The sequence below is a fragment of the Catharus ustulatus genome, chromosome 5, assembly GCF_009819885.2.
Source record: "Catharus ustulatus isolate bCatUst1 chromosome 5, bCatUst1.pri.v2, whole genome shotgun sequence".
Classification (NCBI taxonomy): Eukaryota; Metazoa; Chordata; class Aves; order Passeriformes; family Turdidae; genus Catharus; species Catharus ustulatus.
In genome coordinates this window covers 55420817-55437496 of record NC_046225.1, presented here as the reverse complement: position 1 = coordinate 55437496, position 16680 = coordinate 55420817, and the positions used below count along the sequence as shown (strand labels likewise).

Below are 16680 nucleotides of genomic sequence, written 5' to 3'. Positions count from 1 at the left end.
AATCAAAACCATCAGAATTTTCCAGAATATTTAGACTTTGGGTTTGTTTTTTTGGTTGGTTTCTATTTAGGTAGGGTTTTTTTGGTTTTTTTTTGGTTTTTTTGGGGGGGTTTTTTTGTTTTGTTTTGTTTTGTTTTGTTTGGTTTTGTTTGTTTTGTTTTTTTTTTCCCAGAGTGAGTGGAACAATTGCAAGAAATTCCAAGTACTCTTGAAAGGCTCTAGAGGTCTTTGGAGGAGTTCAAAGAATCCCTTGGGTAACTGAAATCAACTCTCGCTTTAGAAACTTCAGGGTGTTTAATTAGTACTCCTTTCTTTGTTCCTGGTTTGCAACAAAGACTCTTTGTCAGCTTTGGGTTAAACTATTAATGAAAAGGGTGTGTTAATTAAACAACTTGCTTATTTCTAATTGGCAAAAGTGCTCTAGCCCTCCTGAGACTTACAGCCAAGCATAGCAATGTCTGCTAAGAGACACTCGTGAGCTTGTGAGAGATACCATAGAAAATATTAACACATCTAGGAAAAGCAGCAGTAGTAACAATCTTGTATGAGGAATGCTTCTGAACAGACAAAACATGGGTAATTATATTTTCAAGGATCTTCTTTTTTGTTTTCCTTTGTTTTCTTTCTTTTTTCCTTTTTCTTTCTTCACACTATGGAATTTGCATGACTAACAGTTAAAACCCATTATTTGTTGGGACATTTGCAAAATCCTTTGAAATTTTCAGGTTCGATTGAAGCATGTAGAAACAATATTCAACTCTTCTTTTTGTTATTTTGTTGGGGTTTTTTTTGTAGTTTTGTTGTTGTTGTTGTTGTTGGGGTGTTTTTTAATCTTTGCTTGTTCTAGATGTCATTGGTTGAGGGAAAAGGAGAGCAGCACCTATGTGAAAACAACCCCTGAGATGGAATGCAATGATTTCAAAGTTGCAACATTGCTTCTTTTGAGGGTTTTTTTTTTTTTTGTGTTTATGACCAGCCACTAATGTATTAATAGAAAACTCTACTAATAATCCCCTTAATTTAGTTAGTATTATGCAGGATAGCCAGCAGTTTGGTTGACAGAATGGCACACAATCATTCTATCACAGTATGTTATGTCAGTATAAGGAAAAATTTCACAAGATGTGATAGGTTTTAGTTAACATTTCTTTGAAGAAAAATTGTTACCTCTTATCTTTCAGTGGTATGGCCTATGCCATGTCTACCTTAGAAATACATTAAATATTTTACATGTACTTTTTTTACATGCAAGTGTTTTTTACAGCTTCAATATTGATACATTTATTATCTCACAAACATAAATCAGTTGGACAATCATGTTTATAAAAAGTATTGAAGAATTCCATACTTTTTCGTATACCAAAGCATATTGTAATGAATTAATGCAATACTAAAGTTTATAAGAATCCAGTTTGATTTTGCTAATCTCTGCTGGTGATTCACTGTTTAACTGAGAAAATAACTACAGTAATTTCACAACTATAAGGTGCACCCTTTTGACTAAAATTTTTGTCTGAACCCGGAAGTGCGCCTTATAGTCTGGTGGGCCTTATATAATGGACAAATTTGAGACATTTGCCAACCCGGAAGTGTGAGCCTTGAACCAAGCTGCAAGGTGGGGCGGGAGCAGGCGGCTGCAGCCAGCAGTAGCTGCACGGGCTGGGCAGGACCAACCAACCCCCGGCCAAAAGCAGCCGCACAGGGAGAAAGGGAGCAGGCAGTGCCGCGCCGCCCTGAGCTGCCCTGAACCGCAGCAAATGTGAGGTGTGAGCCGTGGCCGCCCCGAACTGCGGCAGCCCCGAGCCACGGCCGCCCTGAGCCCTGCCTTGCCAGCCAGGGGTGGGAGGGAGTGCCAGGCCCCGCGCACGAGGAGGGCACCTGGGGCTGCGTTTAAAGGCTACACCAATCTGTGAAAAATGTTTGCAAATTGACCACCTGCCAGTAAACTCCATGATCACGGGATTCCATTACTAATTAGTTACTTTGTTGCGTGTGGCACGGACCTTCGCGGCAAAAAAAAGTGCGCCTTATAGTCTGGTGCACCTTATATAATGTACAAAGTTGTGCATTTACCGACTCCTGGAGATGCGCCTTATAATCCGGTGCACCTTATGGTCATGAAATTACTGTAATTTTTAGATGGAAGACTTTATTTTATGAATTTAAGTAGTTAATGTAATTTAATGAAGATGTGAGTACTGAGCACTATATATTTTTATTTTTTGACAAGGACTTGGGGATATACAGGAATCAAGTGTGCATGTGCATGTTTCTGTGTGTGTCAAATATATATAGCTCTGAAATCAGAGGTTAAAGAAAGACAGTAATCTTTACTCTGACAGCTACACAGCAACTGAGGAAAAGGTTTTTAAAAGATTTTTTTTTTCTGTTAAACATCCAAGTAATCTCAGATTGGCCAGTATGTATTGTTTATCCAAGGGTGGAACACAAATAATCAACACTTGTCTTCGATTTGGAAAAATTTTTAGGATTTAATTGTGAGAAGATGCTGATGGGTTGGTCTCATCTGCAATTTTCCACTGCTGTCAGAGAGGTCAATAACTTTGTGTCCAATTCCTTGTAATGTGCTGCAGAATCATTTTTTAAAAGTAAGAAATTTTCTCGTTTCCCTTATAGTAGTCCCAATATTTAGATGATCATGTAAGAAAATGAAAAAAGCAATCTTTAGAAGAGTTTTTTGTACTTAAGATTTGAGATATTATTGTTTGTTTATAATAAAATTTTTATTTTAGGTTGTATTTTTTTTTTTTAATCCTATCCTGAAAGAAGATTTCATCATGGTCTGTGTGGGTGATCTGGGTGGGAAAGAGCTGTCAAAAAATCTTGAAAATGAGGAATAGAATTTAGAGCAGTGTGCAACTGTACGTATCCTTATTCAGAAGGGGATGTCTAAATGACTTTTAGCTTCTTTGTTTGCTTCCTATGTTGGATTGAGTGAAATTTGAAAAAAATAATTTATTTACTTAGGACTATTTCCTTCTTAGTAAGAAACTTGAAATTGATTTCAACTTGACACATTTCTTCCCTGAAGTAATACAAAATCTTTGTCTAATAAATGCATACAGAGTTTTTGTGACTCATCAGGGTGCTATGACATTCCAGTGTATTGATTCTGTGGTGTTAAAGGGTGACATATTTGGTGTTAACAGGCCATCAGAGTATTGGGATTTGAACTGTACACAGTAAGAAGCACTGACTTTCCTGTAACGACAGGCTTTCTAAAGCAGTAGGAGTAACACTGGTCTTACACAGTTCGTCATGTATAAACTTCAAACATTAATAAGATTTTTGTATAATTAAATTAGTAAAATTTAGAAAATATTTTTTAAATTCTGAAAATAAAATTTAATATTTACTATTTTGTAAGAGCCACCATCATTCTGCATTTTTTTCATTTGTAAAATTTCTTGGCATCCTGAGTTTTAAATTAAGTCTGGAAATAAATATTTTATTTTTTACCATGTTTTTTTTGGTTTTTTCTTATATATTATTTTTCTTCTGGAAAATTTAATTGGTCTTAAGTAACCAACATTTTTAGTGTAGCTTTTAGCAACGTACAGGATTTGCTTGCATTTCATGTAATAGCTGTTCTCTTTGTATTGGAGGCTAAAGGTACCTAAGTGTAAAGTTGTTCCAGTTTTACGTTGCCTTGCAGGGCATCACATACAGTCCAAAAGAGCATGTTAACCACAGAGGGTTAAAACTGAGCATCTTCTGATTTTCTGTCTTTCAGAGGAAGTGGTTTTTTGTAAGTTTTAGTGACCTGGAATGTTTTCTTTGGAAATAGCATTTTGATTATTTTTTTTCATTTTATAGTGTTGATTATAATTACTGTGAAAAAAAATAAAACCAGCTAAGTCAAAAAGTCAGCTAATTCTATCATCTTTGGAAATTAATCAGATTTACAGTTTAAAAGAGTTCATAGGACACAAATTACAGATGTTTACATATTCATTCTGTTTTGTATTTGAATACTAGTTGTCCTGCAAAGAAATGTAGAATGTCTTTTATATCATGTTTGCTCTGTTTTATAACATAAGTATTTTGCTTAAGCAGATTTGCTAGGAAGTGACAACTCTGAAAAATTGGACACAGTGATTGCTGGAAGTATTTCAGTTCCCAGAAATCTAAATAGTACAGAAGGGAGAAAATGAAATATCACCATATTTTAAAGATGACAGTTTTGTCAGAGATTGCTTTTCACTCTTAAAAAAATTGTGTAAATCAAGTAAATCTAAAATGTCTGCGCTCATTGAAGATGCAACACCTTTTTAGTTCCTTTTATTTTTTTCCTTCTCTCTTCTCTCTTTATAAGCATATGGTAGAACAATGGCTTACTAAATGTAAAACACTCTGTGAGTAGCATAATCCTTCTGGTTTAATTGTTATCTTTGGATAGTTTTGAATCATAACAGGCTTTCATGAAACATAGCAACAAAGAGATAATCAGTGTAAAATTTGGTAAAAGGAAACTGAAACGAAGTCTTATGGACTTCAAAGTTATATTTTGTAAATAACTTCAGAAGAAGATTTTTGTCAGATCTGGTTTTCTAAACACTCAGTTTCATGGGTTCCTGCTGCACTTTTGTGGATCACGAATCAGGAAGTTGATCTGACCTGCTTGTTTCAATCGTTTTGAGTATTAGCAAGCATCTACAAAGACAGGTATTGTAAACACAGTCTTTAAAGTAGGAAAGGGGGAATTGTTTATTGAGCATGGCTCTCCAATTGAGCAGATATAAATGCTCATGATGAAATTCTTGCTCATCCTAGTAGCAGAGGGGTAAATGTCCAGTGTAAGTTTCTCTTCTGCTACTTTTAAATGTGGCATAAGACTTGTTGCAAGTGTACATTCCCTTCACATTCAACTCAAAATAAATAATTTGCAGAAAGACTTTACTGAGGTTTGAAGTTCTCTTGAGAGTGGAACCCATTATCCACAAAGTACAAGCCCCGTGTGGCACCCACAGTCTGTACAAATGCCAACCAGGACACACCAGAGCTCATGCTGCTGCTGTTTTCTTCATGTTCTGCAATGAATTTGACTTATTTGGCAATCTGCTCCAACACAGCTTAGATACTGTATGATACTAAAACCTGCCAAGATATTTTCCTTCTTTTTAGCCCCTTCTACAATATTCCAAAATGAATGTGCATTATTTTAAATGTAACAGAGCCAAACAAAAGATCTACAGCCTTAGATTTCTCAAGTTCCTGCCTGATGCACAGAAGGGACTTAAGTATTTTTCATCCTACAAAGCAAAGGGTGTTTATGGACCTACACCAGGTATTTGTTTGTTTCTAGGAAAGCCAGAAGTTGGAGTAAAGTATTAGTGTTTTCTCCCTCGGATATGTTGCACAAAGTCTTTAAGAAAATGTCTTAGAAGATCTCTCAATTTCTTGAAGAAGCTAAGCCATTATTTAGAAACTTCTCACAAAAAAATTCTGTGTTTGTGTGTATCCAAAGGAGGACTCAAGTTACAAGAAATAACTACTGAAAAGGCATCAGGAAAAAGGTTATGCAAATTTTAAGATTAAATCAGCTCAGGAGTCTATTTGAAGAGAGAGGCCTTTCATTTGTAAAATGCTCTACAGTGATACAGAAAACCAATTAAAATATATATGAAGTACTGCACTCACTCTTAATTTCTGAGGCATCCTTCCATTTGAAATAGAAACCCCCACAAATAAATATCTAGAATTGTAACCTATCAGTCTTGGCTGGTGTACTCTGCTTGCCAGCCAGGCTAAGCCCAGTTTGATTGGTGAAGAGATGTCTCTTGAAACCTAATTGGAAAATATATTATTTTGTTAATATCCCCTCTGAGATATGGGACCATTTTTATTTGTCTTACTCCTGAGTACTACAGCTGCTAATATTCTGAGTAGGGGCAGCCATGTAAAAATAAACTGGACTATCCTTCTGTAACTTACTTGGACGGAAAAAAGCCTTTTCCCTCTGCATATTAGATGTAATTTAATACAAAAGAAGTGGAGACATACTTAAAGAATGATTTTGCATCTTACAATAAAGATTTTGCTACTTTACTGGAAAAAGATTTTTTTTTATTTTTGATCAAATATGAGAAAAAACCGAACCCTAAACTAAACCAGTTTATGGTGTTTATTTAGTACTCATGTGCGAATTCTGTACATATATTAATTGGTCATGAGGAATTTATGTGCGAAAGGATTAGTAGTTACCTAAAATTGTAACTGTGTAAGCTCTACTGTGTTCAAATGCAACCTAATGTGAGGTAATTCAACTGATCTTACAAATATTTGAATGCAACATTTGTTACTTTCCACTGTTCAGATATTTTACATGTGAACTCTTAGCAGGACAGCCTAATTTAGATATGTGATATCATTTCATGTGTATAATCATTGTCAAATATAGCTTAATTTTGGTCATTTTAGGTTTAATTTAAAAGTGTGTCTAATAAATTAAAGATCACATCATTAACTGTTTTTTTTTTTTTTTAATTCTTCATTCTACATCATATATTAAAGATAAAAAAACCTTTCTCTGTTCCCAGTATCAAAAAGAGACTAGAGAAGAAAAAGCAATTATATATGCAAAACGCAAAAAAAACCTTACTATAATTTGACAGACTTTAGTTAAATTAATCTACCATAGTGTACTCATAAGGTACACTATAAAATAAGCTCTTATTTGTTAAGAAACACCATACTTCTTGATAAAGGACTTTAAAAGTTGCAAGTGATTTAGAAGCATGGAATTTATGTTTCCTTTGAAACGAAGGCATAGATGCAAAAAACCCCTTCTTGCTTTGAACTTAGTTTTAAGAAAGTGAACAGTTGACAATACAGACAGGTTTATGGCATTGTTCCAGCAATTTAGTGTTTTGCATACGTGTAACATAGCATCTAAGAATAATTTTATTCTTTATAAACTTAGTTTATCATTATAATGTTTCCATAACATAAGTGATTATTTAGATGAATGTACAGACTAACTGAGAATTTGTACCTTTTAAAATCCTTTTGATTGTAACTTGGAGGTACACTTAAGAGGGATTCTGGAAGCCTAATTTTATGTTTTGTTTACTGATCAACACTCTCCTTTAATTTGCTTTTGGAGTCTGTATTTTACATGTTTTCTGTGATATGTTCAAACACTGGGTTCAACCTAAGCCTGTTGCGACATTTCTTTTTCAAATGGTACACTGGTAAAAGTGCTTTCTTTCATCTTCTGACATTTTCTTCATAGTTTTTGACGGGCTGTGTTTTTGTCTGTTTGTTTGTTTATTTTTTGTTTGGTTTTTGGTGGGGTTTTTTGGTTGGGTTTTTTTTTTTTGTGTGTGTGTTTTTTTCACTGAAACATCTCTACCAGGAGAGGTATTGTTATGATCAGTGAGTTTTGTACGTGACAGTGATATCTACTTGTACTTTGAAATTTAATATAAAGGCTGCAACATCTGTCATTTCCTGCCTAAGGATCCTGCACAGAACAGTTAAACCAACTTCCCTACATCTTTCACTCTCCTTGCTTTCCATAACTTTTTTCTTTTAGTTTTGGCTGCTATGTAAGTCTCCACCTTTAGAACCCTACTGTGCCTTTGGGATAATAGTCTTTGCTGTCTGATGGATGGAGTTTTACTCACATGAGAAGGAGCAGCAGGTCTCTGCTTCACACATGTATTAGTGCATTTTGACTGGAGAGAAGAACAAATACCTCTCTCAGTCAAGGGCAAGCAGGCGGGCTGAGGGGCAGGTGGTGGGGCAAGAGCAACCCCTGAAGTCTGTGGCCCAGGGTCTCCAAAGGCCTGGAGTATACAGCTTTCCTGTGAAGTCTGTTGGGCCCATGAGATGAAAAGTAAGACTTTTCTTAACAAAGTAAGCAATAAATGTATCAGCTTTCTATTTCTACCACATCAGTGATCTGTTTTAAATATATCTATAAAGTAATTAATTCCTTGAGTAATTTTTCTGCTTCTCATGAACACTTCACTAAAAGCTCTTTCTGACTTTGTACGTGCAAATGGAAACCTTGGTAAGCAACAAAATTAAATGACAACTACCATTCTGAACAGATTATATATTAGGCAATGATTTTAAAAGTCTCCTTCAAAACAACCTAATATTAATGCCTCTAAAAAATAAAATTACATAAAAAAGTATTTGTCTTTTACCTGAGCTTTTTTATTCATTAGACTCTGAAGTCTTGCCATTCTTAATTTTCTTTCTGTCTTGAGGAGTACAATACAATGGCTAGAGAAATTATAAATAAATATAACACTATGTTTGACATGACAAAGGATCGTTAATAGAGAAGACAGACATTTTGCCTCTAAGCAGATTAATTCTAGGACTTTGAAAAATATATCCCCTGTTCAATCAATACTGTTTATTCTCTTCAGAATTAGCCTTCAGTAATAGCAGTGGACAATGTTTTCATATACACTGACGGGTAGGAGGAAGGTGGGGATTTTGATGCAGAAATATTCTTCACACTAGTCTGTGAAGTAAAATATCTCAAATTCCTTCTCAGAGTCTCAGCTACAAAGGTGTCTATCCCATGTAGATGCATGAGAAGATTTTTTTAAATGGAATAAATTGCAAGATCAGGAAATTGCCATGAGTGGGATAAGGAGGGATATGGGAAGTCAGATAATCAGAGAGATTGTAGGGGTGTGGTCATCATCAGTCAACTGAGGTAGACATTAAAGAGATGATTAAAAGAAAATTTTATTAAGCTATAAGGCCAAGAGAGAGAATCAGGACAATTATTATTTCACTTAGAAGTGAAAGGCTATGTAGATTTGATAGAGATATACATGGGAGGCAAAAACTGGAAGCGTCCAAGGTAAAAGCAAAACCAGGAGTCTGATGTATGTAAGACAAGTAGGACCTGATAGGCATCACCACAGAATTCTGAGTGCTAGAGAGCAAAGCATGCTACATGCTATTTTAAATAAATCTGTTAGGAAAAAAAGGGTACTGTTTTGTTGGAGAATAGCAAATACAGTACTTATGTTTAAGTAGTGGAGAAGATGGAAAAGAAAGGACTCAAAGATCTAAAAGTGTGACCTCATCTTTTATCAAACAGTAGAGCAGAGTTGATATGAAAAAAAATTAAGTTACTGGTATAAAGAGCGATGGAAGATAGCATGAAAATTGAAAATGCCTTTACTGAAAAGAGTTCATACAAACCAATCTGATAACTTTCTTTGAAAAGATAACCAATTTTCAAGACAAAGAAAATTTAGTAATCTCTCTCCTTGGACTTCAGCAATCAGTTGATACTGTGCCACTTGGGAAATTATTTGTGCACCTGAGGAAGATGGATACTACTAAAGGAATCAAAAAATATGTTGGAAATTCACTTAAATGAGATGACAATTGGTTTTCTTGCAAAGGTACAGTAATTTCACGATTATAAGCCACACTGATTATAAGCCGCACTTCCGGGTGCCAGCAAATTTTCGTTCTTTGTCCAAATATAAGCTGCACCTGATTATAAGCCGCATGTTAAAATACAGAGTGTGATAAAAGATATCTATTCTATCACCATCTGTTGAGGATGGGGGTAGTGATCCTTATCTCAACGGCAGATATTTTGCTAATGGGCCATCCATTGAAACCAGGTAGGGCATTTTTCTTTATCTTTTCAAAACCCATCCTTCCTCTAGAGGGTAATTTTCTGCTAATGGCCCATTGAGTCCCACTGTGTGACTTATAAAATTACTTCATCCCATTGGAAGTCGCTCCAGCCAGGGGGAAGAGCCCAACATTTCTTACCAAGATAAAAACAAAGGTTTTGGGAAACTAAGGGAGCCCTTAATTTCCCCTGGACTCCAGAGGAAAACTGGATTTCTCCACCTCACCACTGGACCTTTAGCGGGAACCTGCACCTTCTACAGGAGCACTGCTCCAACTGAATCACATCTGTCACTGCAGGAGGATGCAGCCACCATTGAATGGGGCTGCTACCAACACCCTGCCTGACAGGGTGTCAGATTTTACTCTGACTTTGTCAGGGTTTGGGGTTTGTTTCTTTTCATTTCCCTAGAAAAGAACTGTTATTCCTAATTCCCATATTTTTGCCTGAAAGCCCCTTGATTTCAAAATTATAATAATTTGGAGGGAGGGGGTTTACATTCTCCATTTCAAAGAGAAGCTCCTGCCTTTCTCAGCAGACACCTGTCCTCCAAACTAAAACAGCAATTTTTTGTTCTTTGTCAGTATATAAGCCGCACTTTGGATTCGGACCAAAATTTTAGTCAAAATGGTGCGGCTTATAATCGTGAAATTACTGTAAGCATTATAAGAAGCTACTTGAGTCAAGTATCTGCCTTAAGAATCTTTTTGCTACATATTTTAAAGCAAAATTAGTGTAAATGTAATAAGGGTACTTGATTATGGAACAAATATGATAAACATGAATTTGTGTGAGAATTAGATTGTATTAGATGAAGGACTAGAAAACATTCTAGACTTTAGGATTTAAATCTTTAAAAAAAAAAAAAAAAACAAGAACAAGTTGTAAATTCAGTTAGGAGATATGGGAGCAGTAGAAAAAGAGAAGAATTTAATATATTAGGCAAGAGTTACTAAGAGTACTAGTGACAAACAAATTTATTTTTGCAATATAAGACTGTATCAATTTGTGTGCTGCTGTTAGAGAAACAGACATAGTCAGGTCATTTGAGAAGTCATTAATGAGACTTCATCTGAAAAATCGTTCTGTTATTCTAGTCAACCATTTTCAGGAAGAATTAAGCTTACTTTTAAACATTCAGAAAAAGCTGTCTAATAACCATGGGATATAGACTTAGTTGTGGAAGAGAAGACTAAAAGGGCTTTGGTTATTCAGACTTAAGGCTCTGAGAGACGTGCTGTGGCAAGCTAAAATTGGATGGCAGAAGTTGTTACTGTCCTCAAGGCACAAATATTTGAAGCTCTTTTGAATCACTTAGTGAACCACTGCTTTGTATATCAGGGTAAGCCAAAACTGGAATTCTTTTACTTTCATACACCCAGCTGAAGACTGCAATAGCACATGAGTTCTTTCACCGGCATTTAATATAACCCTGCCCTGAAGGCCTGAATGCCCATCAGAAGGGTGGAGCAGATGGTAACTATTTCTGCTGCCTGGTTTTTAGTCACTGCTGCATTTACCTCAGCGCCTTAGGAGAGTAACTGTGGTGAGGAAATGTGATTGCTCTTCATAAATATACTGGGAATAAATATCAGCAGAACATTAAAGAACAATATTATCATAACAGGAAATATGTTTAGTTTAGGAACTGAAAAAAAAAAAAAGGGATTTTGACTCTCTGAGGTAACATAAAAATATCTTGATAATTTTGAAATGGAACTTCATCCATTTAGAATAACAGAATTACACAATATTTTCCTTCTAGTAAATTTGTGTATTCCTAAGAAAGGGAAAAAACCCAACAAAATGTGGGCCATGCTTTTAAGGTCTTAGTTCCATTATGATGGATTAAACTATTAGTAGCAGTATCTACACCAAGATTAAACTATGTTCTGTAAGGTGTTTAAAGAGCAGCACAAGCTTCTCACTGTGAGGTTTGTAGCAACAGAGTCATCTAAGGATATGAGTACTTGTGCTTCTGTTTTCCTGTGAACCTTTTTTTTTCTTGATGTGGCAGTATTGTTCAGTTTTTAAGGAGGTCCAGAGTTTCTGTGGCGTGATTGTAATAAATAGCTTAAATAGATATCATTCTTATCATTACAGTGCTTCTTAATAAGCAAGGTGACTGAATTTTGATAAATGTTTTACATAAGTTGAATGCAAACCGTATGAAAGTTTGCATTAGTGAGAAGTTTTAGGTAGATTAATGCTATGTTATTCCACTCTGCGCTTTCAAAATAGTTAGCAAGCTATATTTCTGAATGTGGTCTACCTGACACAAGTCAATGCATATGTAGTGAAGGTAGAACACTGATATCTTTATAGTGGACTGTAATGAAGACAGTTCTGTGCTTCAAGAGAGGCAAGTCATTCTAGTAAACAGCATTGAATAGGCAATTTTAAAAATATTGCACTGCTTCTGAGAGAGCAGATTGGAGAGTTAAATGGGACATACTTTATTTTGGTTTTTATTCCTACCTACTAATAATAGAAGGTATATGCTTATCATAATCACTGATTCCTAATCATTTAAATGGAATGATTTTTCAAAAATTATAAATTGTAAATTCTTTATTTTTTGAGGATGAATTAATTACTTTCATGTCAGTGACCTGTTCACAGATCTTCCATCTATAACCACTGTCTTTGTGAGGCAGTAGTCCTCTTGTGTTTAACATCAAAAGTGGTCAATATGTCACCATATTATTGCAAAGTGTGACTATGAAAATAACATAAATGGTGGGATTTGACAGATTCCTAAACGTTCAAAATAAGCATAATGTGAGAAGGAAATCAATTAGCCAAGAAGTTTGTAAAGATAGCGGATGATAGATATTTATTTTATCAATTTTATGCTTGTAATGAAGAGTAAAGAGGATAATTTGATTATTTGCTTGTAGTTTTTTTGTTTTGTTTTTGTTTTGGTAAGAACTAAAAATATTTGTTTTGATAACATGCAGGACTCAGAAAAAATGTGACTAATTTAAATGAGGTTAGATGAGAATACAATAATGATAAACTGTGTACTAACTATAGGTATGTTGCCCTTTAAAACTGTTTTCTTTAACTTCTCTTTTTTAATTTTATTCTCAAGATTGTTAAAATTTTATATTAATTTTGACCATCTATATATTACAGAAATTTTAATTATCAAAAACTATGTATACCTTTGTGATCATGTATAGAAGTCCTCATTAATTTCTTATTCAGAAAAAGACTGTTCATGAGTTCCATTTTGCCTGTTTTTTGCCCTATATGTGGCCTTTGCATGTGTCTACAAATGGCACAACTTAAAGATAGTGAATATTTTATTTACTGATTAATTTTTTTCATTTAAGAATATGAGAATTAGCTTTTCCTTATGCAACATGTACATCCTAAGGAAATATATTCAGTACACTTTGTGTAGTTCCCCACATCCTATTTTGATTTCTACCACAAACTGAAAATGAAGTTACATGTGTATAAGAAGTTTAAAAATAATGTAGAAGTATCGTGTGAAATATAACAGGAAATCTACGGAGATATATTTTTATCTGGAATTTCCCATAGTGGGCAAAAATGAGCATGTTGTGCCTTTCAGTTCCATTTAAGAATGTTGCAGAAACTTGTAATCTGTGACATTTTTAGTCGTGTGCACATGTCAATCAAATGAATATATAATATATATTGCAATCATGACATATTTACAGACAGAGACACAGTTCTAAGAATAAAGTGAAATGAGTGGCAAAAAACCTCCACAATAAAACTGTACTTGCAGGAGTTAATAATGGCTGGGATCACTATACTCTGTTGAAGTATGACTTCTCACTTATTTAATGAAAAATAATTACAATTAATAGCAAATATATATCACTAATACTAAAAGGTCGGCTCCCAATGACAATGAATATGTAAATTAAGGAAAGAAGAGAAACAGAAATTAAGATCTATGAATAAATTTGGGGTTTCTTTACAATAATTTTTATGTACAGCAGCACTGAAATTCTGGAAGCAATTTCCCAATAAAATACTCAGACAAAAGAATTGTAACCTATCAAGAAATTATGCAAAATTATGCCTATGATAGGCAAGTGTACTCAGTATCTAATAAGAAACTTCCAGGCCTGTATTTTAGTATTATGGACTGGATTAGTAGAGAACTGCAAGCTTCTTGCTCACTGAAGTAGTGACTTTCAGTTCTTCATTTAACTCTGGTGTATGGGCGTTTTTGTGCAAGGAAATGGAAGAAGGAACAAGACATTGGATCAATTTCATGAAAATTAGCAAGATTCTTCAACTGCTGTAGAAAACAGAAATTTGGGGAGAGTAGTCAATTTTCAAATTATTTTCTGTCACTTACTATGTATAGATGCATCTACTAATTACACGGAGTGTGTCATTTGGATGTGAATTCAGCTTCAGAATATGTTTGCGGTCCTTCTGTACATATTTCTGAGCACCACTGAGCATTTTGAAGCATTGATTTGCTCCAGTGTTGTCTTTAGACTGTCTCGCAGTGTGTAGCACCTGCAGTGCAGGTGCAAGGCCTTCCATCAGTTTACTTTCCATGCCTGCACAGTGTGTGCCAAAAATTGGCAGGTGATGCAGGCTTTGTTGCTTGTTAGGATGGAATGTAAAGAGGCACATCAAATTACAGACATCCTTCTCTTTGTATGCTGCATCAGGTGTACTGTAGGTAATATAGACACACACACAATGAGACGTCCATGATTGCTTGAGATTTAATGATATAATATATTGCATTTGTGATAAAAAAGATTCAATAATTTGTCTAGTATGTGCCAAGTAATTTGTTTTGCTTGTTTTAGCTTTTCTGTTGCAATTTATGATTTTATTTTTTAACTGAAAAAATTAGTATCAGTATCCGTCAAACAAGAAAGCTCTAGTTATAGAAGGTATAAGTTACACCTATGAACTTTTTTTACCTCAGAAATATCTTATGAATGAACCAAATCCTCACAATTGTGTTTATATTTTGGAAAAAGATATTTAAAATACGCGTTAACAGATCCCGGTTGATTGCATACTAGACAAGTCTAGTATTCCAGTGAATGTACTCTCCTTAAAGTTAACAAAACTCAAAACTCCTAACTTACGAGTTATTCATATTCATATAAAAAATGATTTAGTCAATGAACTTGAATGAAAGGTACAGATAGATCAATAAAATAGGTAGATAAACAGACAGATAGATAGATAGAAAGATTACCTGCTTTTTAAAATTAATTGTTTTGGCCTATTTAGTGTTTTTGCTGTTTTGTCCAGTTAAGTCAATGTAAATTGAACAAAGAGATTTGTATGTAATTTGGTTTGTGATGATGAAGAATTTTACTGAGGTGTAAACATATTTCTTCTGCAACCAAAACAGAATGTTTTGCTTGCTTGTCCCAGATGGCTTCATGTACCAAGATCATATTTAGATTGAGGAGCAGACGTTATTATTTGAGGACATTTGAGAGCCTTTTATGGATTATGTTCATACAGTAAAAGATGTTTCATGGAGATGCTTGACATTGCTATCCTACTTTTGTGTAATTTGGTTTTAAATTTACATATGTGTAACAGATTAGAAAAAATGATTCGTTAAATAAGGATACAGTAGTCAGTGATGTAAAATAAATTATTAATTATTCAACAGTACTGGAAAAGCTGAAAAGACTGATGAAAGCCAACAGTATATGTTATATAACCAACAATAATGGGTTAATATTTTTTGTGTGGATGACCCAATTACAAGTGATGTTTAAAGTGCTGTTTCTAAGAATATACTAGACAGAAACCTTCATTGTTTATCACTAGATGTGCACTATCTCTGGTGTCTCTTTTCCATCAAAGCATATTGATCGAAGTGATTCAAAGGAAGAAGGTTCTTCCCTAGTTCTCCATTTTCTTTATGTCCACCTTAGAGCAAGATATTTGATACCTGGCATTTTGAAGAATACAGATGTTCATAGAATTGTCGTTGTATACTGTATGTACAGTCAGATTCAAATCTGGCTTGCTCACTCCATTTTATCTGGTGGTTGGGTGAGAGATGAAGGGAAAGGGGAGTTGCTCGTTTGGTTTCTTGTAATATTCCTACTTTTTGCTTCTTTTAACTCTCTGTACTGCACTGTTTATGCCATCATTTAATGGGGAAGAGTTATGCTCATCACTGATACCTGAGGCATCTATATTATTTTCCAGAGTAGAAAAAATCTGCAGTAACTCTGAGTAAGAAAGAGAAGAATTTATAAATCACTCCAATTTATCTGTAATTTTAAACCGCCTGTTTCTGGGCATAGTTCACTTAATTCTTTCTTTTTCTTAAGAAATATGAAACAGTATGTTTCTGTACATGTCTGTATGAAAGAGTTCTAACTGTCTTTGCTGCCAAAATAGTTATTCTATGGAATATGTTTGGACCTAAGACAGAGAAGAGAAATTTTTTGCTCACTAGTAAGATCCATGGTAGAGGATTAAGTTAGCCAAACTCTACTCACATCTGGTAAGCAGACATGTATTTCTGTATTTTTTGTAGGTGGATACAGTGCAGACTACGCAGCACCCTGGTCACATTGAGGAATCATGTAAAATGAATGTATGTGCTCGTAAGTGAATTATTTATGAAATGACACTCCAACTCTAAGGGACGTTGGATCACAAAATCCATGAACTCTCTTTACTCTTTTGTTAAGACATTGATTCCCAGGGGGCAGGGTTACTGCAGAACTAAGTGGACCTCTAAAGCAAAGCTATTAGAAAAAACACAAAACAAAACATGACTAATAATGATAAAAACTCCTGAAAACAAGAGATTCAGATTACATTTTGGATGCATTTGGAGTGATATTAAATAGAGCAAAAAATCCAAAACTGGAAAACAAATGGTTTGTTGAGCACAAGTGGAGGAAGAGGATAAAATAGCATCTACTTCAGGAGTATGATTAGGATGAAAACACTCAGTATTTTCTTCTTTATTCCATCTTTGAAAGGACTGAAATTTGATTAGATGACTTATTGAATTAGTAACTGAGAGATGAGTGTGA

General features: G+C 34.5%; 1 protein-coding gene across 5 annotated transcripts in view; it reads left to right on the top strand.

The window, feature by feature from the left end:
• Positions 1 to 16680, top strand: part of PCDH7 (protocadherin 7) — a 281533-nt gene that overhangs the window by 38580 nt on the left and 226273 nt on the right. The window contains exon 5 of one of the 5 annotated variants that reach the window (XM_033061292.2): positions 16173 to 16232. The exons of the other annotated variants lie outside the window; for them this stretch is intronic. Coding sequence (XP_032917183.1) covers positions 16173 to 16232 — 60 coding nt within the window. The remainder of the gene's footprint in view (positions 1 to 16172; positions 16233 to 16680) is intronic. 5 annotated transcript variants of the gene reach the window in all.